This window comes from Tenrec ecaudatus, chromosome 1 (genome assembly GCF_050624435.1).
Source record: "Tenrec ecaudatus isolate mTenEca1 chromosome 1, mTenEca1.hap1, whole genome shotgun sequence".
NCBI classification, from domain to species: Eukaryota; Metazoa; Chordata; class Mammalia; order Afrosoricida; family Tenrecidae; genus Tenrec; species Tenrec ecaudatus.
The window spans coordinates 22,214,680-22,237,628 of NC_134530.1; the positions used below are offsets into that span (position 1 = coordinate 22,214,680).

General features: G+C 56.7%; 1 protein-coding gene across 5 annotated transcripts in view; it reads right to left on the bottom strand.

Annotated features, from left to right (window-relative positions):
- The window catches only part of EPS15L1 (epidermal growth factor receptor pathway substrate 15 like 1), a 90,937-nt gene that overhangs the window by 46,636 nt on the left and 21,352 nt on the right, over positions 1–22,949 (bottom strand). For all 5 annotated transcript variants that reach the window (XM_075548556.1, XM_075548543.1, XM_075548536.1 and 2 more), the window contains exons 2-13: positions 18,580–18,621; positions 18,031–18,120; positions 17,643–17,690; positions 15,569–15,664; positions 15,381–15,443; positions 13,177–13,302; positions 11,732–11,791; positions 9,790–10,023; positions 7,093–7,250; positions 4,024–4,180; positions 3,585–3,655; positions 1,861–1,933 (exon numbers count right to left, since the gene is read on the bottom strand). In XM_075548556.1, coding sequence (XP_075404671.1) covers positions 1,861–1,933; positions 3,585–3,655; positions 4,024–4,180; positions 7,093–7,250; positions 9,790–10,023; positions 11,732–11,791; positions 13,177–13,302; positions 15,381–15,443; positions 15,569–15,664; positions 17,643–17,690; positions 18,031–18,120; positions 18,580–18,621 — 1,218 coding nt within the window. The remainder of the gene's footprint in view (positions 1–1,860; positions 1,934–3,584; positions 3,656–4,023; positions 4,181–7,092; positions 7,251–9,789; positions 10,024–11,731; positions 11,792–13,176; positions 13,303–15,380; positions 15,444–15,568; positions 15,665–17,642; positions 17,691–18,030; positions 18,121–18,579; positions 18,622–22,949) is intronic.

Below are 22,949 nucleotides of genomic sequence, written 5' to 3' on the forward strand. Positions count from 1 at the left end.
CTCCATGAGGTTTCTGTACCTGACGGTACGTCCATGCTCTCCCCATGAGGTTCCAGTACCTGACGATGCGTCCATGCTCTCCCCATGAGGTTCCAGTACCTGACGATGCGTCCATGCTCTCTCCATGAGGTTCCCAGTACCTGACGGTACGTCCATGCTCTCTCCATGAGGTTCCAGTACCTGACGATGCGTCCATGCTCTCTCCATGAGGTTCCAGTACCTGACGATGCGTCCATGCTCTCTCCATGAGGTTCCCAGTACCTGACGGTACGTCCATGCTCTCTCCATGAGGTTCCAGTACCTGACGATGCGTCCATGCTCTCTCCATGAGGTTCCAGTACCTGACGATGCGTCCATGCTCTCCCCATGAGGTTCCAGCACCTGACGATGCGTCCGTGCTCTCTCCGTTATGTTCCCAGTACCTGACGGTATGTCCATGCTCTCCCCATGAGGTTCCAGTACCTGACGGTACGTCCATGCTCTCCCCATGAGGTTCCCAGTACCTGACGGTACGCCCATGCTCTCTCCATGAGGTTCCAGTACCTGACGATGCGTCCATGCTCTCTCCATGAGGTTCCAGTACCTGACGATGCGTCCGTGCTCTCTCCATGAGGTTCCCAGTACCTGACGGTACGTCCATGCTCTCTCCATGAGGTTCCAGTACCTGATGATGCGTCCATGCTCTCTCCATGAGGTTTCCATAGACTAACTCCTCTGAGCTGGACAGCCTAGGTATAGGGCCAGGCAATGTTGAGTTCTGTGTTCCTGGGGTCGCCAGGCGTGGGAGTCAACTGACTGACTGATGACCAGACGCAGGGCTGGAGGGTAAAGGGCATGGCATTCCTTTTGGGGTGAGGAAAGGATCTAAAATGACTGGTGCTGGCGGCACAGCTGGACAAATGCACATGTGAAGCGGGTGAACTGGATGGAGGGTGCGAGTTATCTGAATAAAGCTGTTACAAACAGCAAGATGAACCCCCACCCAACCCCCGGCCAAGCAGCTATAGTCATACTAAGGCAGTGGCTATGAAAATGGAGACCAATAAGAGTTGTATGCGCCCCCAATAAAATGATGGGGGAAAAAGAAGAAATTAGAGACTGTCGGGGGGTGCGGAGTGTCAGGGAGAGGGAGAGGTCACAACAGGCCAAGATAGGACATTGGGACAAGAACTAAGCAGAGCTTCCGTGACCTACAACCAAATGACCCAACAACAGGGCCCTCCTGCAACACAACAACAGGACAGGCCCCAGGTTTGCTCGAGACCAGGCCCTGCTGGGAAGGGCAGCAAGGACCCCGGTCACAGCATACCCTCCTCTGGCTCCGATGACACCCGCAGTCCTCATGGCTAGCCCCAGCGTCCATGTGCTCAAGGACTCTCAGTGGATAAGAAGAGTCGGATGAACTTGGCAGTCCAACTCTACTGCCTCTGCGGGCCGGGCCATCACCACCCTCTAGGACTCACTCCAAGCAGGACGGTCCCTCAAACCCCCGAGCCTTGAAAACCTGTGGACCAAGAGTCACGGACAGCAGAGACAAGTACGATTACACGCACAATCTTGCATTATCAGAAAGAACACCGGGAAAGAGAAAGCAAGGCACTGCGTGAAAAAAGCCAGACACGGGACGACACAACGTTAAGAAGCCGCTTACAGGGCATATCCAGAACAGTAGGTAATGGGGGGGTGGGGGTGGGGGGACTGAGACTGTTCTGGAACTGGAGAGAGGTGGCAGTTGTACAACTTGGTGAGTATGTTAAATGTCGATGAAATACACACCTTAAATGGGTGGATTCTATGTGAGGTGCCTTCTCCCTCAGTGAAACAAGGCAGAGGAAGGTCTGGTGGAGGGGCGGCTCTCACCTGAACTTCATTGGTCTTCTGCCTGATGGCCTCTTCCTTCTCTCGAATGTCTTGCTCCAGGGAATACTTCTCCCTGAAAGGCGGCCAACATTTTATGAGCCCATAAGGCTGGGTGAGTTTCCGAATGCAGATGAGAGTTCCCTCCACCCCACTTTCAAGACCCCTTGGCTCACCCCACAATAGCTGGCACCGAATGCTATCTGCAGAGGAGAAAACCCTGAGCCCTCTGTGTGGGGGTCAGGGGGTAGCTCTACAGCGAGGGAGCCTCTCCTTCAAAAGCAGGGACTAGCCTCTGCCCGAGTGAGGACTCCCGGTGCACAGTTGTAAAGCAAACACCAGCTGCTAACAGAAAGGTCTCGGTGCTTCCCTAGGGAAAGATGTGGTGGTCTGCTGCCATACAGGGGAGGGGCTTCTAAACGCTCGTGGGAAAACAGAATTGAACGATCATGGAGGTTTCCCATAAGCCCCTCCAACTAGATCCAGCCTGAAGAGCTGCTTGTGCAGTCAGGACACCTCCAGTCTGTCCTGAAGGGTCACTGAGTGTGGGAACCGCCTCCGTCAGGGACAGAGGAAGAAGCTAAACCAGACTGAGGAGAAGAGGAGCTGGCACACCGTGGGAGGGGACACGACAGCTTGGAAGCAGAGTGCTCCTGGCTGACAGCCAACCAGAAAGCCTGGATCCTAGAGCCACAGCTACCTGAAGGGGCTAGGGGCTGAGTTCTCCCCAGCCTTCCAGAAGAAATTACCCAACGATGCCCTGGTGGCCAACACCACAATCTTGGCCTGAGACCCCTTCCAACAAGCTGAGGGGGTTGGCAGAGCCCTGGGCCTCCTGCCTTGACTTCAGGACCTTGTGGCTTCGAGCGGGCCGGCCTGTGACCCCTGGAGGCAGCACTGCTCTGATTCTAGTCAGGTAGCAGCACTTGCCCCATGGTGGCAGACAGCCTCTCGGCCCTCCCTGTCAGCTGGGAACCCCAAATTAAGGCATTCACACGCACCCAGGATTAACCAGATAGGGGGTGCAAACTTGAGGAAATCGCAGGGAAGGGCAGTTGTGCCTCAGGAACCCATCCCGACAATGGCTGAGGGAACCAGGGGGAGGTGGGGCAAGCGGAAGCGGAGACACGGTCCTAAAGCTCCTTCCATGCAGCCTGGCCCGCTGTGCCCAGTGATACTCACCACAGGAGGCCCAACGGGTTAGCTGTGCAAAGATGGCATGCATCCCCCACGCCCCCAAGGAGAGCACAGGGGCTGTGTGGGGCCACTGCTAACACCCCCCAGAGTCAGCTGCTGACTCATGGCCACCTCAGGCGCAGTAAGACAAAAGGCTGCCCAGGTCAGAGAGCACTGTGTTCCACACTGTTTTCACTGGCTGGGTTTTCGGAACTTGAATGCCAGGCCTTTCTTCGGAACTCATCGAGAGTTTGGGAGCTCTACTGGGACCTGACAACCCAAGTCTCACTGGCAGGGCAGTGACTGTGTATGAGGCGCAGGGGCAGAAATTCCCCCCCAGCCACCACTATCCTCCAATGCTCACTGACGGGGCACGTGGTCCTTACTCATACGCATTGTAGCGATTTAGAAACTAGGTGCATTACGCCCCTTTCCCATTGGAATAAACGCAGAGACCGGTTTCCAGAACTTCCCATTGCCCAGGTTTCCCGCAGTACCTGCCCTGTGACAGGCTGGCTGGGGCGAGGGGGGGAGAGGACACCCGCACACACCTCTGTAACTGCGCCACCTCCTGACTGATGTCGTCCAGCTCCTTCACGCCAGTGAACTCCCCCGAGCCGTCCTGGGCGCAGACACAAAGGGACGTGAGATTAGCAAGGTGACTGGACCCTGAGCAGGGTCAGGGAGTGCTAGGGGCCAGGGCAGACTGCCTCATCTTAGGGTCACAGGAGGCGGTGGTGGAACCGCCCACCAGACCAGCACACACCTGATGACTGTGCCACACTCCCACAAGGCATTTACCCAGTGGACAGTCACCCCTGCTGGGCACCCCTCACAAGGAGCCCACCTCCACTCCACCAGGGGGTCCTCCCACAAGGCACCCACCTTATCAGACCCCTCCCTCAGGAAGCACCCCCCTGCAGCTGGCTGCCTCACAGGACCCCTGGTGGCAGGAGTGGGAACAGCACACAGGAGAAGAGGGTTACTCACCGGGACTGGGGTGCCTCTTTCGGAGGGCGGGACCATGTCTGGCGAGAGGACTTGAGGGGGGTCGAGGCCTTTACTGACCTTCTGCTGAATGAAATACATAGCTAACGCGAATTGGTCTTTGCTTAACTTCCCCATTTGCCTCGTGTCAGCCAGGGCCCTGGGAGAGATGTGGGGACGCGCATTACACATCTCAGATGGACACCCAAACACCCACCACAAGTACGCCCATGCACTTAGCCCAGCAATGGGTGCTCTTCCTCCACCCAGTGGCCACGGACTGGGGCCTCCGGCACCCCCTTCAGCCCCACGGTGTGTGGCCCCCAGTGACCCCGGGAGAGCCCCGGGAGCTGGAGTAAACCACACACCTCTCCTCTCCCCCTCAGCATCTCCTGAGGTCCAGCTTGTGTGGACTGAGCATGTCTGCAGCTAAAGCCATGGGTTTCAGTGAGGTCGGAGCTGGTGGCAACGGAGGACAAGGTGGATTGAGGGGCAGCGGGTGATATGGGAACAAAGGGGGACAATGGGGGGGGCTGATAGAGATCACAAGAGGGTGATGTAGGGACACAGTGGGGACAGGGAGAGGATAATGCAGAGACCACGTGGGGTGATGGGGCAATGTGAGTGAAGCAGCATTGCTGGCTGTCCTCACAGAGGGGCGGCACTAGATCTGGTGGCAAGGCACAGGATTGTTGCCACCCCCATCCCCAGCTCAGTGTCCTCGGGCAGTGTAACCTCTGACACCTGTGCAGCCTGAGTGTCCACAAGGTCCTCACACCCACAAGACGCCCCGAGCAGCGAGGATAGCTTAGCACCTACACAGGCAGCGGTGCCTGATGGGCCCATGTCCCCTGCCGTCCGAATAGTATCAGCACAGAGAAGGGGGAGGCAGGTGCTGGCCTCCTCATGGGGGCTCGAGAACACAGGTGCAGGGTGGCACCCAGCACCAGGGTCTGGTCAAGAGCAGTCTTGGCTTCTCACAGCCCCACAGTTTGCTGCTGTGCCTGCTGCCACCCCAGACTGGATCCGCCCTCTCCACTCCTGCCCACGGTGCTGTCCCTCTCCACTGTCTCTGGAGCTCAGCCTCCCTGGGGCTTACAGTGAGTGGGTGTCAAGAAAGGTCTAAGCTCCTGGGGACTCTGCACATGGCAGCTTCCTGCCACCCTGTTGGGCAGGTTCCACTCCTCGTGAGGAGTTGCTCCTGGCTGTCCTGGGCCCCACCCCCTCCATCCACCTTCCCAGCAGCCATCATGTACTATCCGAGTCCACGCAGGCCGTGGCTTGCTGAGTCTGCACCACTGTCATATGACATACGTATGATGCTGTGTCCAAAGTCCCCTTCATCGGCCGTCCCCTGATATGACAATCAGCCAAACGTCATCTCCCTGGCACAGTACAGGCTAGCCCCAGTGTGACAGACCCTGAGTGGAGCAAACTGGGAACAGGTTCGGCTGCTAACAAAAGAATGGAGGTCCAAGCCCTCCTGGAGGAGCCTTTGAAGAAAATGCCTGGTGATCCACTTCCCAAACAGCCTCCACTGAAAATCCGACAGAGCACACAGCTATGCTGACACCCCAGGACTGGGGTAACGGTGTCTGTTGGGGCGGAAACCCACTACCTGCTGTATGCAGCTTCCCCACGGGAACCTGGTTCACTGTGTGTTACGTGCCTCTTTGGGGTGGCCGGCCTTCTGTGTGTGGACAAGCCCCGGCAGCATGCTAGATCAGACGAACTCGCTTCCCTGCTCCTGGGGGAAGCCCTCACAGGCCCCGGGATTCTGAGGCAAAGTTGGACGCTGACTTCCCATGCTGCTGTCAGCTGGCGGCAGACTAGCCCTAGCTCATGGCGACCCATGCACAATGGGAAACGCTGTCCAGTCCTGTACCATCCCCCTAGAAGCTGCCCACCCTGGTACACATATGCCACTAAACCTGTTCAGCATCAGAGCAACATGCAAACCTCCACTGACAGACAGTTGGGGGCTGCACTGTCCGGGAATCAAGCCCAGGTCTCCCACTGTGGAAGGTGAGGGGTCTTCCCCTGAGCCCCACCACCCCCAGGAGCTTACTGTGTCACTTGTCAATCGCCCATGGAAATCGGCCCCAGAGGAAGGGAAGGGGAGGTGAGCCCCTGGGCACTGCCTGGAGTCCTACAGCCAGCTCCCCCTCCCTGGGAACCGAGTGACTGCCTTCCAGCCAGCAGCCTGCTCGGGGAGGTGCCTCAGGCCCGACTGCCCCCAGGTGGCAGAGCCGCCTCTGCGCCCCCAGCAACTGAGGCAGGCACCCAGCAGAATCAGCAGTTGCAGACCATCTCTGGGGTGGTCTGAGGGCCCTGCTGCTGGAGGAGGGCCACATGACAGACGTTGAGATGGTTTATTGTGCCAGTCTGGCCAATAAACACAAGTGGGATTAATTGAAGGGCGGAGAGATAAGTGGCTCGGTGAGCCTTGCCTTGTCTCTCGCTCTTTAATCATCAGACCCATGTGCAGCTGCCTTGCTTGTTCTGTGCCTCAATTTAAAGGGCACACTCCCTGTGGGACGCCTAGCCTGTGGACTGTGTCACTGTAAGTTGAGGTCCCTTTAAAACCACACGAATGAAATTTACATCTCCGGAGCTGAGGACTAACAGTTGATGACCTGACTGGTTGGTGACCTGACTTGCTGTTTCCTGCCTGTGCTGGGATAGCCTAGCTCGCTCTCTCTACAGAGGACTACCTGGTGGCCCTCAAGACTTGAAGGACTGCCAGTGTCTCACAACTTTCTCACAGGAGTGAGTCGCACTGAGCCATTTGTACTGCTTTATAATCTGACTGTTCATTTCTTGTATTTGTATATCTATCTGTTTATAATTTAACTGCTTACTCATGTTATATATCTATCTTTTATATATATATATAAAATTATCAGCAAGCTGGTTTTCTCTCTCTGGAGAAGCCTGTCTAACACAGACGTGCAGGGAGCACACTGCCTTCCTTTGCCCTGGCCCTCCCCCCATCCAGCTCCCACCTCTGGAAGGAAACATCCACGCCTCGTTTGCACAAGGACCCCTCTGAGCCCCGCCCCACCCACTCACCAGATGTGCGCCAGCAGGCTCTGGGTCAGGCCCGAGTGCATGAAGATGTCCTTCACCTCCTGGCCGCTCACGTAGCCGTCCAGGTCCAGGTCCGTCTTCAGGAAGATCTCGTCAAAGCGCATCTTGTCGGCCACCGGCACCACCCAGCTCACGGCGGGCTACAGGGGGCATGCGTCACGGTCTGTGCATAGACCCTCAGCTCACGCTTGTCCCTGTATGACCATCTCCCCACGACACCCTCCCCAAGGAGGCAGCCAGGACCCCTGCTGTGACCAAGGGAGACTGAGGCCAAGGAGGGGACAGACAGATCCAGGCCCCGCACGGGCCCCACCTCACTGTACCCCTTCAGGTGGGGCAGATACCCAGGGCCCGCCCCCAATCTCCTCCTGAGGTCTGCGGGGCTTAAGGGGAGACCCGGCTGCCCACTGGAAACCTGGCCCATCAACAACCCGTCTGGCCGGCATGAATGCCCACAGCTTCCTCCTACGACACCCCTGCTCCTCTGAAAGCCAGTCTCCCAGGGAGGTGGCGGCACACATGGTGCCCAGCAGCAGCGGTAAACAGCTGCACCTGACCATCCCCAGGTCTTGGGTGCGCACACTGGGTCCAGGGAGGGACTGTGAGAGACAGCAGGCTGCTCAGGAACAGAAACCTTGCCTAGGCACAGGGTGACCTTGACCAACTGTGGTGGATCCTCCAGGCACAGGTGCCCCCTGCACTCCGTGCTGTGACAAAGGTCTGTGTGGGCTACCAGCTGACTCAGACCTGAGAACAGGTCCCTGGGCTCACCCCTCAGGCCCATACTCTCCTCTCGTCCCACATGCCTGTGTCTGCCCTCAGGCTGCATCTTTATAAGGTGGTCTCCCCTCCATCCAAGGGAACCTGCCACCATGTCACCCCACCCACCTCAGCTCTCTGTCACATCCCACCACCAGGTGGCTTTGAGCCGCCTGGACTCGCTGTGCACAGCGAGAGACACACAGCCAGGGCAGACACACTCACATAAAGCTGTGCAAGGCCTCACTGATCTGAGTCGGGGCCAGAACAGAGGCGGCGGCAGGGGGGGCAGTGCACTGGACTGAAGGGAGAGGGTCCCAGACTCAAGTGAGCACACTGTAGGTGATAGGCCAAGGCCCCAGCCCCCGTCACTTCACACACGGCAGCCTACCTCTTGTGAGTAGAGAGGAGCAGCCACCACCCACACTGGGCCCCAGGGGGCCCAGCCCCAGCAGTGCTGACCTGGGGGTGAGCAGACAGGGCGACCAAGGCTACAGAAACTCCCACAGCCAACCCTGAGTGAGTGAGGGGACATCCCATCCCACCACTGAGCCCAAACCAAAGCCACTGTGTCTGCTTCTGGCAGACTGGCAGCAACTCTCGGTTGAAAGGAAGTGGCCCAGAGGAAGCAGGCTGCCACAGCTTTCTCCTGCAGCGCAGCGTGCGGTTCTGACCGTGCTGGTTTGGAGCCAAGCACTTTTACCACTGTGCATGCAGGACTCTCTGCCCCCGTCCTAACCAGGTGATCTGACGACATGTGCCAGGACCAGGGGAGCCTCGAGGTCAGCGGGGGAGGGGCAAGGGGTAAGGAGGCTGGTCTACCTGAGCCTCCCAGGGGCCGGCCTACATGGGACACAGCAGCTCCTACAAAGCTCTCAGCCCCTGCTTCCTGCCCCATGCCCTCCCTCTCCCTGAGCCTTGGAGTGGCTGTCTCCCATCTCCTCACTTGTCACCCTACCTTGCACTACATGCCTGCCCGCCCCCCCCACTTTCTCCTGGCTGCCCAACCTCTTTCCTCATGGGCATTGGCTATCTCACCACAGCACTGGCCTTCCTGGCTCCCTCCTCCAGACCCCAATCTGCCACTGAAGCCCCCCCACCCTCCTGGCAGTAGCAGGTGTTGTCAGTGGCTGGTAGACTCACTGTCTGGGACATATGAGCGCCTAGCTTGTGACCAGGCAGTCCGGAGGGAACCCCACCAGCCTCAACGCCCCGCCCAGCCAGAATGGTAAAGCCATGTCCACTGGCCAAGCCAACTGAACCCTCTCCAGCCACCTGCCTCCCACAGGTCTGCAGAAGTGACCCTCAGCCTCATATGCATGTACTCCACACACTGGCTCCTCCCACATCCACTGCCACGGGAGGGCACAGCTGCTAGCCGCCCTTCTACTGTCACAGCCAAAGCCCGCCGTTCCCCCTCAAATCACAGAACGCTGCGCAGGCCCCAGGACACTCTGCCTTTCCTGCACACGTGACGGTTGGCAGCAAGATGGCTCCTGTCAGAGCAGAGCCGGGCTCCATGGACTGTCGAGGGGTGGCTTTTCAGAAGTCGACCACCAGGCCTTTCTTCCAGGGCACCTCTGGGTGGACTCAAACTTCCAACCTTTTGGTTAGCACCTAAAAGGGTTCACCACCTGCAACACCCAGGGGCTCTGTACCGAGCGTGAGGACACAACCAAAAGCAGGCACACGTACTAATCCTGCCAGGAAACACAGGCACCGAGTGCGCACACACACACGGGAGGGCAAGGCTGACTCCCGACTGCAGTGACAGGCGAGACAGGGTATGATAATTTCACAGGACAGAGTTGCAGAACTGTCATCACGAGCAGGAGGTCCCCATTTCAAATGCCCCCTCCGGCCCGTGCAGTGACCTGCACTTGAGTATAGCCACTCTGGGGTGGTGGGCAGGGGCTGTACCTGGGCCTGCTTGACGCTGTGCTTTGGGGACAGGCTGCCAGTGCTGTTGAGGCTGCTGACGCTGCCGTGGGATGGCGTGGAGCGCAGGCTGTCCCTTGGCGGGGGGCTGGCGGGCAGCACAGAAACAGCGCCCGGGAACACGGTCTTCTTCCTCTTGGTGGGGGGCACGAGGGACGGGGGCAGGACTGAGGGCACCGGCTCCTTCTCCAGGGCCCGGTACACCAAGTGCATGGCCTGCAGGGGGACAGGGCATGGTCGGGGCAGGGTAGACACAGCGTCTCCCACAGCCCCATCACTCCCAGCTCTGCCCCAGAGGCACCATGCTGGAGGGATGGCAGGGGGGACCCCAGACACACCAGAGACCAGCTGCACCCCACCCAACATGTAGATACTGGTCAAGCTGAACAGATAGATGCAGGGCAGCTCCTGGTTAAGGGCACCAAGGGCTGGTTTCCTTCAGCCACCAGGAAACGTGTGGGGCAGTTAACAAAGTTTGAACAATCTCCTGGGCTGGATGCTAGTCAGCAGGATGTGAATTTCCGATTGTGCGCAGTGCCATTGACCCCTTGACCTTGAGTTCTGTGCAACCATACAAAACTGTGGTGTCTCCTGGAGAGGAGCCTTGTTTTAGGAGAGTCGTACCACAACTCCCCCTGACTCATGCTCATGTCTCTCTATACATGGACCTGCACCCGGGGGAGGGGGGCAGGACTGGGTGGGTGGGGAGGGGGCCAGCGGCAGGGGAAGGATAAAGCAACAACAGCGAGAGGAGCAACTGCTGGGGGCGGGGGGGCGGGAGGAGTGGTAAATGGTAAAGGAGGAGCCGATCACAAGGATCTACATACAACTCCCTCCCTGGGGGACGGGCAACAGAAGAGTGGGCAAAGGGAGACGTCAGTCAGTGTAAGACCTACAAAATAACAATATCTCATAAATTATCAAGTTTGTGAGGGAGGGAAAGGGGGAAAATGAGGAGCTGATACCAAGGGCTCAAGTAGAAAGAAAATGTTTTGAGAATGATGAAGGCAACAACTGTACAAATGTGCTTGACACAATGGAGGGATGTATGGATTGTGATCAGAGTTGTACGAGCCTCCAATAAAATGATTTGGAAAATTTTTTCCATCAAAAAAAGTATTGAAAAGAACTCTGTACTAGTGCAACTTCTTGAAATTACATAAAAAAGAAAAACACTGTTTGAAAATTTAAGCAAGAGCGGAGTGCCCCCCCCCCCCCCAACTACCATGATCCTAATTCTACCTTGCAGGGCTGGATAGGGCAGAGGCTGTACACTGTTACATATGAGGGCTGGAGGCACAGGGAATCCAGGGTGGATGATACCTTCAGGACCAAGGGTGTGAGGGACAATGCTGGGAGAGTGGAGGGCGAGTGGGTTGGAAAGGGGGAACTGATTACAAGGATCCACATGTGACCTCTTCCCTGGGAGAGGGACAGCAGAGAAGGGGGGAAGGGAGACTCCGGATAGGGCAAGATATGACAAAATAATGAGGTATAAATTACCAAGGGCACATGAGGGAGGGGGGAAAGGGGATGGAGGGGGAAAAAAAAAAAAAGAGGACCTGATGCAAGGGGCTTAAGTGGAGAGCAAATGCCTTGAGAATGATTGGGGCAGGGAATGTATGGATGTGCTTTATACAATTGATGTACGTATATGTATGGATGGTGATAAGAGTTGTATGAGTTCCTAATAAAATGTAAAAAAAGAAAAGAGGAGAAAAAAATGATTAGGGCAAAGACTGTACAGATGTGCTTTATACAATTGATGTATGTATATGTATGAACTGTGATAAGAATTGTATGAGCCCCTAATAAATTGTTAAAATTAAAAAAAAAAAAAAGAGCGGAGTGCCGAGAAGTGTACCCCTCCCTTGGTGCCTTGTCCCCTGGGAAAGCCGGGAAGGGAGTCCGAGCAGAGGCCTACCACAGCAAACTCATCTCTGTCCAGGTGTCCGTCCTTGTCGATGTCGCTGAGGTCCCAGACCTGTGAGAGAGGGACCCGTTAAGGGAAAGACGCCGGAATGTCCAGCAAGGCCACCACTCGGTTCTGCCACCCCCCGGGGGTGTCCCCAGGGACCCTGGCCTGAGGCGTCTGCCAGTCCCGGGGCCCTTGCAGGTGTGATGCTCCTTCCTCAAGAAAATGCAGTGGCTGGGAGCCCAAGACGTTGTCTTTATCGTCTCACCAGCCACTCCTCGGGAGACCAATGAGGCCTTCTGCTTCCCACAACCCTCTCTATGGATGGAGTCAACTCGATAGCAGCGGGTAGACCTTACGGAAACTCAAACCACAAACTTGTTGCCATCACGTGGACGTCAACCCAGGGGCAACCTCACACGGAGGGCGGAATCACAGCCACTGGGCGGTCTTGGCTGTGATCTTCACAAGAGCACACTGCCGCTGCAATGCGGTCAAGCTGCCAACCTTTGGGCCAGCAGCCAATCAATCACAAGCCACTAGAGACACTTGGGGACCTTCCCCCAAAACCTTCCAAACTCACAGCCACTGAGTCCACGCTGACTGACAGCAGCAACCTTTTAGGGCAGTGTCGGATTGCTCCTGTGGGTTTCCAAGGCTGTAAATCTTTAAGGGAGCAGAAAGCCTCATCTTCCCACGAGGGAGCGGCTGGTGGGTTCAAACTACTGACCTTTCAGTGAGCAGTCCAACACATCATGCAGCTGATCTGAATTCACAGTCACCGTATACAAGAGGAAAGAACTGCCCCACAGGATCTCCAAAGCTGTGACTCTTAATGGAAGCCGACTGCCACATCTTTCCTCTATGGAGAGGCTGTGAGTTTGAACTGCTGACCCTTCAGTTAGCAGCCAAGTCCCAGCACCACCAGGGCTACTACTGTACCTAACAAATCAGTCTGAAATAGGAACGATGGCTTTGATCTTGGGCAGGTGCCCAAGGTCCAACCCAAAGGCACAACATCTGGGTATTTTTCTCCCAGAGGCAGCAGGCAGGGCTGGAGACAAGTCTGTAGGAGGTCCCTCCCATGACAGTGAGCAAGGTCATGTCCCTGAGAAGCAGGGGCTCCCAAAGGTGCTGGGCAGGCAGTATCCTCAGGCCAAGTGGATGAGTCCTGGCTACCAACTGGCTCCAGACCCACACCCAGCCAGTCCGAGATCTACATCTTCCAGTCTCAGCCAAGCTGGACATGTCCATAAGGAGCGCCCCACACCCTAACCAGTGACAACCCCATAAAGACCAAAACCTCCCAGCCAGTCTCTAACCTAGCCTGTTGTTATCTCTGGACCCTCTGGGATGCCAAGCTGAACCGGTTGCTGATAGTACCCAGAGGCCCCAACTCTCAACAGACAGTGTCGAGAGGTCAGAGAGGGCCAGGACCAGACCCCTACACTCACCCGACCAAGGACATCCAGGGGCAGCTTGGAGTTCATGAGGACGGGCTTAACCTTGTCCCCGGACAGCAGACCATTGACAGGCAAAAGGCTTTCAAAGATACCGTCAAACTTCGCTTTTTCTTCCACCTGGTTGGAAAGAAGCAGCCAAGTAAGTCCAGTGCTCGTGTGGGTGTCCCAGCAAGCAGCCAGCAGGCTGTGTGACATGGCCCTGGGGCACTTTCTCCCCATCCTGAAGGCTCGGGACCTCCAAGGCTGTAATCTTCCGGGAAGAAGACTGCCACATCTTTCTCCTGCGGAGCAACTGGCAGGTTCCAACTGCTGCCCTTTGGCTAGCAGCCAGGCGCTTAACCACTGTACCTCCGGGCACCTCAGAGGGAAAGAACCACATATAACAGGAGACAGAGAGCTTAGCAGCTAACTGTCAGGATCAACTTTGCACACATGGAGTCTTCCGGGGGGGAGAGAAAGAGAGAGAGAGAGAGAGAGAGACACAGCCACTGAGTGGAATCTGACTCGAGACCACCCCATGTTCCTGGGTAGAAGTGAGCTCCGTGGGGGGGGTTCCCGGCTGCGTTTTATCCACCTTTCTTCTGCTGGGGCCAACAGGTACAGATTCCAACAGGTGACAGTCGGCACCACTCAGAAAAGCAAGGATTGAAGAATCAGAAGGGAAAGCTCTGTGTGGGTGGAGGGACGACTTGGCTGGGCTCACACTTACACCCAGAGGTAGCAAGTAGCCACTATGGCCTGCAGGGGCGAGGAGGACCGGCACCACTGAGTGGGGGCCTGCTGCGGCAGGGCACGCCCTCCCTCGGGAGCAGAGCTCTCAGTCAGTGGGCTCAGAGAAAGCAGACACTGTGCCGGCAGGGAGAAATGACCTCGAGGAGAGATGAGCCCGTGAGCAGAGGCCCCACGTACACTGGCATGGAGAAGGCCAATAGGGCATCTGGCCTGAAGGCTGTACGTCTTACTGACTCAGAAAACACACCCCAGGTGCAAAAAGAGAATTCGGCTTGGCTTTTAATTTGTTTCAACTAGTGGCCACTGAAACCCCTCTTGACACCTGTCTGCTTACGCTCTGCTCCCCAGTTCTTTGTGAGGAACCCTCACAGCTCCTCGGGCCCACGGAGCTGGCCCATGCACAGGCCAGCCCCATGAGCAGCTGGACAGCTGCTGTCTGCGCTCCACAGGGTCTCCTCAGGTTGACTTTGAGAAGAGACAGCCAGGCCTTCCAGCCTAGTCCAACGCAGTCTGGAAGCACCCTGGCACCCTGCCCAGCATCACAGCGACAAGGAAGCTTCCACTGAGGGGCTGCCAATGAGGGGCACTAACAGGAACCTGGTCTCCTGGCATGGAAGGGGCGGACTCCACTGCAGAGCAGACCCACCCCTGACTGACTCTGCTATTTTACAGCAAAATTGCTGTCAATGCCACTGTGTAAGATATCCCCACCCCATCTTAAAAAAAAGAATCTCAGCTTATCTGGGGGCATGACCCCCAGGGTTCATCGGCACTGACAGGGTGACAGGATTTGTTTTCCTCCCTCTAGAAGCAGTGGTCCATCTGTCCAGGCACAACAATCTTGCCTTAGTTTTTCAGAGTACCGTGTGAGGTCAGAAAGGAGAGACGAATGAATGACTCACACCCGGGTTAGAAACTCGAACGCAGAGAGCTCACGTTGCCCTCTCAGTCTGATTAACAGAAGACCTTTGAAGGAAGCCAAGACTTCCATTCGGGAGGAGATTGCCAGACCTTTCTTCCTCGTCCACTTAGTCTGAAAGCTCTGCTGAAACCTGCTCAACAGCTTCGCAGCTTCTGAGGAAGACAGACACATGTGCATGACGTGTGCTGGCTGGGAACCAGGCCCGGGCTCCTGAGCGGAAGCCTGAGAGACCACAGCAGACCGATCCGTACCCCGTCATGGGCTGGCACGGGACTGGGCAGCAGTTGGTTCTGTGGTGTGTTGATGGCCGTAACCACCACAGTTGGGATTCACAGGAAACCACAGGAAGTGATGGTCTTAGGAATGCACCTGCAGACTCGCCGCTGACCGCCCGAGCAGAGGACTGCCACCACGGGGCAAGGGAAAGGGACTCCCGTTTCAAAAGCACCAAGTCAGGATGCGGCGTCCGCTCCCACTGACACAGAACAGGGACCCAACCACCCCCAAGACCATTTGCGTCCCCAGGCCCGTTGCCCCTTACCCTCACGGCCCAGTGGGCCTCCGTGGCAGGCACGGCGGCTGTCAGCGGGCTGCTGGTGTCATGCTGAAAGGGAAAAGGGCACAGCTGTGGCCGAGGAGGCGTGAGAGTGCAGGAGCACACGTTTACCGAGTGGGGACAGGCAGGCAGGAGGTGCTGGAAGCCCACAGAGGCATGCACGGGGCACTTACAAACTTGGGCGGCGGCATGCTCAGTGTCAGGTTGCTCAGGGTGACATCATGCCCACTCTGCGCACACGCCACCAGTCTCAACGCCACGAAGAAACCCTATGGGCAAAAACGGTGGAGGATGAAGTGTGAGCCTGGCACGGGCCCTAAAGCACAGCCAGTGCCATCTGCCATTGCGGGGGGTGGGGGGTGGAGTGGGTACGTGTGACCTCAGGTCAGCCTCTCAGTAGTGTATGCAAACCTCACATCGGGGCACCTTCTGGGAGAGCCACTATAAGGACTAGGCTGACATGAACCCCAGTTCACTGAGAACACTGCAAAGTGTCATTAATTGTGAGGTGTTCAATTAAGGGCCCCAAACATTTAGGGAATGCGAGATCTCGAAAGTGGGGGGCTTCAAAGCTTTGGGCCAGATTACAGATGGGGCCATGCTAGGTTCTCAGGCTGCACTTGAAATGGACACAGCTGTCCTGGGATCCACAGTCACAATTCATTGGGACCCTCGCCCCTCTGAGCAGAGCACCCTCTCGTGGACTGTGCCACTGTAGACCAATGAGGACTATGCCCCCAACCCCCCAAACAGGGCCCCAGGCCCCCAGTCAGCCCACTCCCCATCCTACAGCCCCTCCCCCAAGGCTGGCCACCTGTGGGCTTAGCAAGCACAGGCACCACCGCTTCTTTTTGTTTTTAAACTAAGACAATCACCGGCCTAAGAGCTCTGATGGATTTAAAGCCATAGATGCAATTCTGGTCTTAAATGTCTCCAAAGGGGTGAGTGCTAGACGGGTGTTTCCCAGGTGGACAGCAGCAGCCTGCCCAAGTCCAGGGGAGCCGGGCCTGCACCCAGGGGCCCGGAGAGGTCAGGAGACTGCACCCAGCTGAGCCAGTAGGTGCCTGTCCTATGCCAAGGATCCCAAGGCCCTGGAGGAAGGAGGGCGAGCAGGCGGCATTCTCCTGGTGGCTCTGGTCTTGACACACCCCATGGAATCGGTTTGGGAAAGGCTGGGCTGGATGAAGTGCAGAACCACTGGAAGGCTAGGAGAAAACGCCACCTCCCTGGCCGCCTGCAGGGGTGCAGAATGGTGACATCAGGCTTCCTGGGAAGCGTTCTCCACTTTCAAAAGCTGCTGCGTTATTTTTTTATTTTTTTCTCATCCATACAATGTCATCACTATTACCGTTGATAGCTGCCCAGTGGCCCCATGTGTACAATGGAACTGACACACGAGGCACTCTCCATAGCCATGTGCCACCCAGGCACTCCCTCATCACTGCCAATCATACAACACACACATCATCAAACGCTGTAGATACTGTGACACAGAAGGAGGCGCCCTGGTGGAGCAGTGGTTGCTGACCAGAAGGCAGGCAGTTCAAACCCAACAGCCGCTCTGTGGGAGAAAGATGAGGCAGTTGGCTTCCAAAATGGAAGAGCCGCGGTCTTGAAAGCCCTCGGAGGCAGTTCTGTCTGTCCTCTACGGTCTCTAGGAGTTGGAATGGCCCTGAAGACAGTGGTGTGGTGACACCGAAGAATTCCATATACAGATCATGCTGGGGAGAGAGGTGAGTGGTGGCCAGGGGAGCCTAAGGGAGCTTCCAGAGAAGAGCTCCTGACTGTGGTGGCTACATAACTGCATAGAAGGGTGTACATACATTTGTGTTCACTCACTCATACTCACTCACTCATACTCACTCACTCACTCACTCACAGACCGGCTACTGTCTTGCATTTAGCTTGGCTCCATTGCCCACAGCTGTGGGTTTGGTGGCCGTCATATCAGATGCTACCACTAGGAGGAGCTCATGGGGTACATGAGATCTTGGCACGATTGTTTTTTAACTTGTACGAGAATCCAGGATAATTTCCAAATCAAGTCATTAAAATCTTTAATTTTTTGTAACTAACCACAAAATATGAGAGACACGCTAGCCCAGCAAGAGGCTCCGAGGTCTTTATTTGGATATGGCGCACTCGCGTCCAGTGACACTGGGGTGGTGGCAGGGTGGGGAGTGTAGGGCTGGACAGCTGGCGGGACTCGGGCCAAGCTAGCCCCTTACTCTGTGGCTGTGTATGTACCTGTTTGTCCAAGAACCCTTTACCTTCTGGGTCGGCCAGGTCCCATATCTGCAGAAACACAAAACGGACTGTGAGCGTGAGTGCTGTACTTCCTGTCTGCTGCCAGCAAATGGGCAGCCTGCGCAAGGTACCCAGCACACCCATGGCAAAGCCCGGCATCAGCCAGCCCCCACTCCCAAGGGGGTCAACCCCAGCCTGCTTTCCACCCTGTGGAACCTGTGGGGACATCTGCAGGCTCAGCCTTACTGGAGTGGGGCTGCCACCAATGAGTTTGGCTCTACCTGCCCCAGCTCAAGAAACACATGGTAACCTGATCGCCCCCCAAGCGAACGGCTCTCTAGCCACAGCTGGCCGCCAACCACTTGTGGGGGCTGAGGGGCACACTCACCTTCCCGAGGGTAATGTCCGAGAGTCCAGATTTCTTCAGGAAAAGTGCAGCTTCACTCGCCCCTACCCGCCCCGTGTACGCTGGGTCTACCTGCAGCAGAGAACAGTCCCTCAGAGACCGATCCGCCAGGGACTCGACCAGGGAGGCACTTGGGGACAACAAGGTCCAGGGGCCACTGCTGCTGTGGCAGAGCTTTGGTCTCCGGTTCCAGCCCAGACCTGTTGTTAGCAGTGGCCCAGTCGGCCGTGAGCCCCTCCCTGCAAAGCACAAAACAGTCTGGACCGCACTGCTGTACCCACAGGGTTTGCACTGGCTGTTTCCAGACGTGTGTCTCCAGGCCTTTCTCCTAGTCTGTCTTAGTCTGGAAGCTCCACCGAAGCTGCTCCACACAGAGCAATGCTCACACCTCCCCTGGCGAGATGGGTGGTAGCTACACAGGAGGTGCAGGGGTGAGAACCGAAATGCCCGGGCCTCCCAGCTGGGGGGTGAGCATTCCACCAATGAACCACCTGCACTAGGTCCCCCTAAAGACACACGTGCTAAACTTACCTGCTTGTAATACGATTCATACACTGGGTTTCCAGCAGGGATCTGTAAACAGAACCAGACACTGGTCAAGAGCAGACACTGCTTCACTAAAAGAAAAGCGGCACCCCTCAATTTTGTCACTGCCCAATCCGGCAGGAATGAAACTCAAACGCCACCGGCTTCAACCCCCTGCATTACAGACTGAGTTCCATAAAGGTGGAAAAGATCGTCAAGGCCGCTTTCTGCGGTGGTGCTGGGGTGAGTTCGAACTGTCAACCCCTGGCTTACAGGGGAGCACATTGCCACAGGGACTCCAAACCCAGTTACTTGCAGTCAACTCTCGACAGTGGCGCCCCCGTGTGTCGGGATAGAACTGTGCTTCACAGGACGTTCAGGGGCTAATTTTGGGGGAGGATTGCCAGGCCTTTCTTCTAAATGCCTCTCTGGGTGGACTCAAACCTCCACCCTTGAGGTGGAGCTGAGCAGCTAAGCATGTGAACCACTTGCACTACGAGAGCCATTCGCTTGCCGAGGGCAGCAGCTCGCTCTCAGGTTCAGAGGAAGAAGCACCCAGCTCTTGAAGCTGTTCTCAGACTCCAAAGATGGCAGCGTAGGGGGCTCTGTGTGCCAGGAGCACATGAATCGCAGGACCCTGTCAGCTCCCCGCCAGACCCCAGGCCCTGCCCTTGCCTCAGCCTTCAGAACGGCTGCTCCAAGGCCACTGTCAAGCCAGGGCCAGCTTCCGGGAGTGAAATGGATGGGGGTCTGGGGCCCTGGCCATGGATTCATGAAGCCCTGGTGACCACCCTGCGTGAAGTCTCAGGAGCCATGCCTGGATCCTGCCTGGTCTGTGGTCAAGTTCAAGCACTCCTCCTAAGAGACAACCCAGGGGGCAAGAGGGGCACACCAGCTTTGAGAGGGGGCACTGAGTGATCAGGTTAACTGTCTGCAGTGAGGCCAGCCACGGGGAGGTGGGGCACACGGGGACAGAAGACGCAGAATCCACTTGGTGCAATGCCCAGGAGTGGGGCTAAAAGGAGGCACAGGGGAGAGACAGGGCTGAGGGCCGAGTTCATCTCCCGAAAGCACCTTGATCGCCGTGCTAGTGTTATTTCTTGATGGAGGAAAACGTCCACCACGGGCCCTCTGTCACTTCCTTGCTCTCCACCTGTGCCCATTCCAGGGACACCACCATCCTGTGCCACCACCACACACAGCTGTGTCCCACCAGACACCGTCGACTTGCTGTGTGCTACTAGCTCAGAGCCATTCCAGCTCATAGCCTCCTGCAGACTGCCCTGGGCTTGGTTTCCTTGGTGAGAATCACCACAGGAGCAGAGCTTAGGGGAACCAGCGGGGAGTTCGAACCACCCACCTTTCAGTCAGCAGCTCAGCACTTGACCGCCGCCCCACCAGGGCGCCTCCCTCTCACCACCAACAGACGAACAAACCAACTCCGGTGTCTGTCTGTCTCTCTCTCTCTCTCTCTCTCTCTCTCTCTCTCTCTCTCTCTCTCTCTCTCTCTCTCTCTCTTTCGTTAAGATCCCAGATCTGGCCATGATATTAGAGTAAAGTGACCAGACGTCCCACTTTTGGCAGGACAGTCCTGATTTTTAATAATTTTTCCCGCATCCCGCGCATTTTTAAAAAGTCCCCCGAGTTTTGGAAAGAATGCACGACAAGCTAGGGTACACGGTTTTCGGCTGCCATGTGGCTATTTCACCAGGATATGAGTTTTATCAATGGTGTCCCGCTGGTGTCCCACTTTACCCATGTTAAAATCTGGTCACGTTATTTAGAGACTCCTCAGTTGAGAGGTGACCGGGAAACATACAGACAGGTAAGTCCAGAGCAGAAAACAGAAGGGGATGGGCCTGAAGAAGAAGAAAAACACCCCGAGCTGTATCAAGGGAGAAAACAACACCTCTGCTGAGAGAAAAGACAAAGGCCCTAGGACCTTGGGAGGACAGCAATTCACAGCCAGGTCCCTGAGAGGTTTGGATGGTTGAGTGCGTGGGCTACCTCTGCCAGACAAAAGGCTGGAGATTTGACTCCACCCAGAGGACCTAGGAAGAAAGGCCTGGCAATTTAATTTTAAAAAAATCAGCCACTGAAAACCCTATGGAGTACTGTCCTCCTGACAGAGGGGTCCCAGAGGTCACAGCTGATGGGCACCACAGCACCGGGGTGAGGTGCAGTCACAAGCTTCCCAGGGCCTGACACACCAGGGCGGCTATCGCCCTTCACTTCTCCTAGCCTCGGGCCAGCAGGCTCCACCCCCTGGTCTGCATGGCCTACAGGACAAGACCCCACCACCGGCTGCAGAGAGCAAAAATTCAGAGCTCTCTGCTGAATGAGGCCGGGGGGGGGGGGGGCAGGTCCCCTGGGATGACACAAAGGAATCCAGAGCCCTCTGTCATCTACCAAGAAAGCTAGCTGTTGCCAGACCTGCCGTCCATTTCCAGTGGCCGCTTTCATATCCCCGCGGGCAGGAAGAACACTTCCCAACAAGCAGGAGTCCAAGGGCAGAGATAAGTGCCTGGGACCCAGGGAACTATCTGCTGTCCCAACAAACCGATGACTGTGGATGCCACAGTACACAATCCAGACAGCAAGACCCTGCCCCGTCTGGAAAAGCCACCAAACACCCCAGGGCCTGCACCTCCTGACTGGCCCAGCTGAGCTCACCCGACAGGGTCACTGCAGACGCCCTACTGGCTGTCGGTGGTGGAGATCCTGAGGTGTGGCCCTCTGGAACTGCTGTTCTGTCAGCCCTGGTTCACGGTGACCCTGAGGACAACATGACCAAACACTGCCCCGTCCTCCCACATCTCTGTGAGCTGCTGCAGTCCGGGACGTTGTGACTCATGGGCTTTCCAGGGCTGATTGGCGGATGCAGATCCCCAGGCCTTTCTTCCTGTCAATCTGTGGTTGCTGCCGTTAGGTGCCATTGGGTTGTCCCTTCCTGTCTACAGCAACCTTAGAGCACAACACAGCAAAACCCTGCCCAGCCCGGGACCATCGGCACAAGGGTTCCGTCTTCGTCTGGAAGTTCTGCTCAAATGGTTCACCATCACAGCGACACGAAGGCTCCACGGACAGACAGGTGGCAGCCAGACACAAGGTCCACTGGCGGGGAGTTGAACCAGGTCTCTGGCATAAGGGAGGAGCCTACTACGGGATCGCCGCTGCCTCCCACTAGAACAAAGGTGCTCTGGATTGAACCGTGTCCCCAGATACATGCTGTAAACCCTAACCTCCGCGCTGTGGGGAGAATCTCATCTGGGAGGGCCGTGCTGATGAACGGCACGAGGCAGGGTTCATGTCGGAGGCTTCTCGAGTCTACTACCTTTGAAACGTAACAGCTGAACCACCAGTGAGCAGCAGAGATCGCCCAGAAGCAGACGCTCAGGCGAGCCACGGACCTTCCTCCAGCGCTGGCCAGACAGAGAACACCTCCCCCAAGAGCTGCCGCTCTGAATGCCAACTCCCAACTCAAAGACCCACTGCCACCGAGGCGATTCCGACTCCCAGCATCCTGATATGGACATGGTGGAACTGGCCCTGTCAATCTCCACGGGAGCAAAAAGTCTCATCTTTCTCCAGTGGAGGACCTGGTGGTTTTCAACTGCTGACCTTGTAGTTAGCAACCCAACGCCTAACTCACTTCTCCACCAGAGACCGTGGACGGCCTCCTGAACCACGAGAGAAAGGTGGTTTGTGAGCGCCGCCTACTGTGGCCTTTCTATTCCAGGAGCGCTAGATAACTGAGCCAGACACTGGGTGTGCTCGCACACTGACAATAGCCGGAAGTTCCTATTTCGTTGTACACATTTCTGGTCCTGCAAAAGCAGATGGGGAAGGAAAGGGCCGCTGACCAGGAGCGCCACTTCCTCTTACCACACTGCTGCCCCAGCAACCTCACACTTGCCCGACTGCCCGGCAGGCCCTCGCAACAGATAAGGACGCATGCTGAGGAGGCACGGGGTTCCCTGTGACGGCTGTCCATGGCCCAGCCCGTGTCAGGGCCGTGAGCCCACCCAGGGCCCCTGCAGTACGGCAGTGACTCCCACGGAGAGTGTCCCCTGGGTTGGAGCCTTGGTGGTGTAGTGGGTTACACGTTGGACTGCTAACCGCAAGGTCAGCAGTTTGAACCTCAGGAGAAAGATGAGGCAGTCTGCTTCTATAAAGAGTTAGGGAAGCTCTATTCAGTGCTATGGGGTCACTTGTAGCAGTGAGCTTGGTGTTTGGGTTCTGGGGATGGGCATGGGCTATCTATCCTCTACCCACACATGCTGGACCTGGAGCCAGGCCCTCAGAGAAAGAGGCAGCAGCCATAGGGTAAATCAAGCTGGAAAGACGGGACCAGGAGCCTGGTCTGGAAGAGCCAC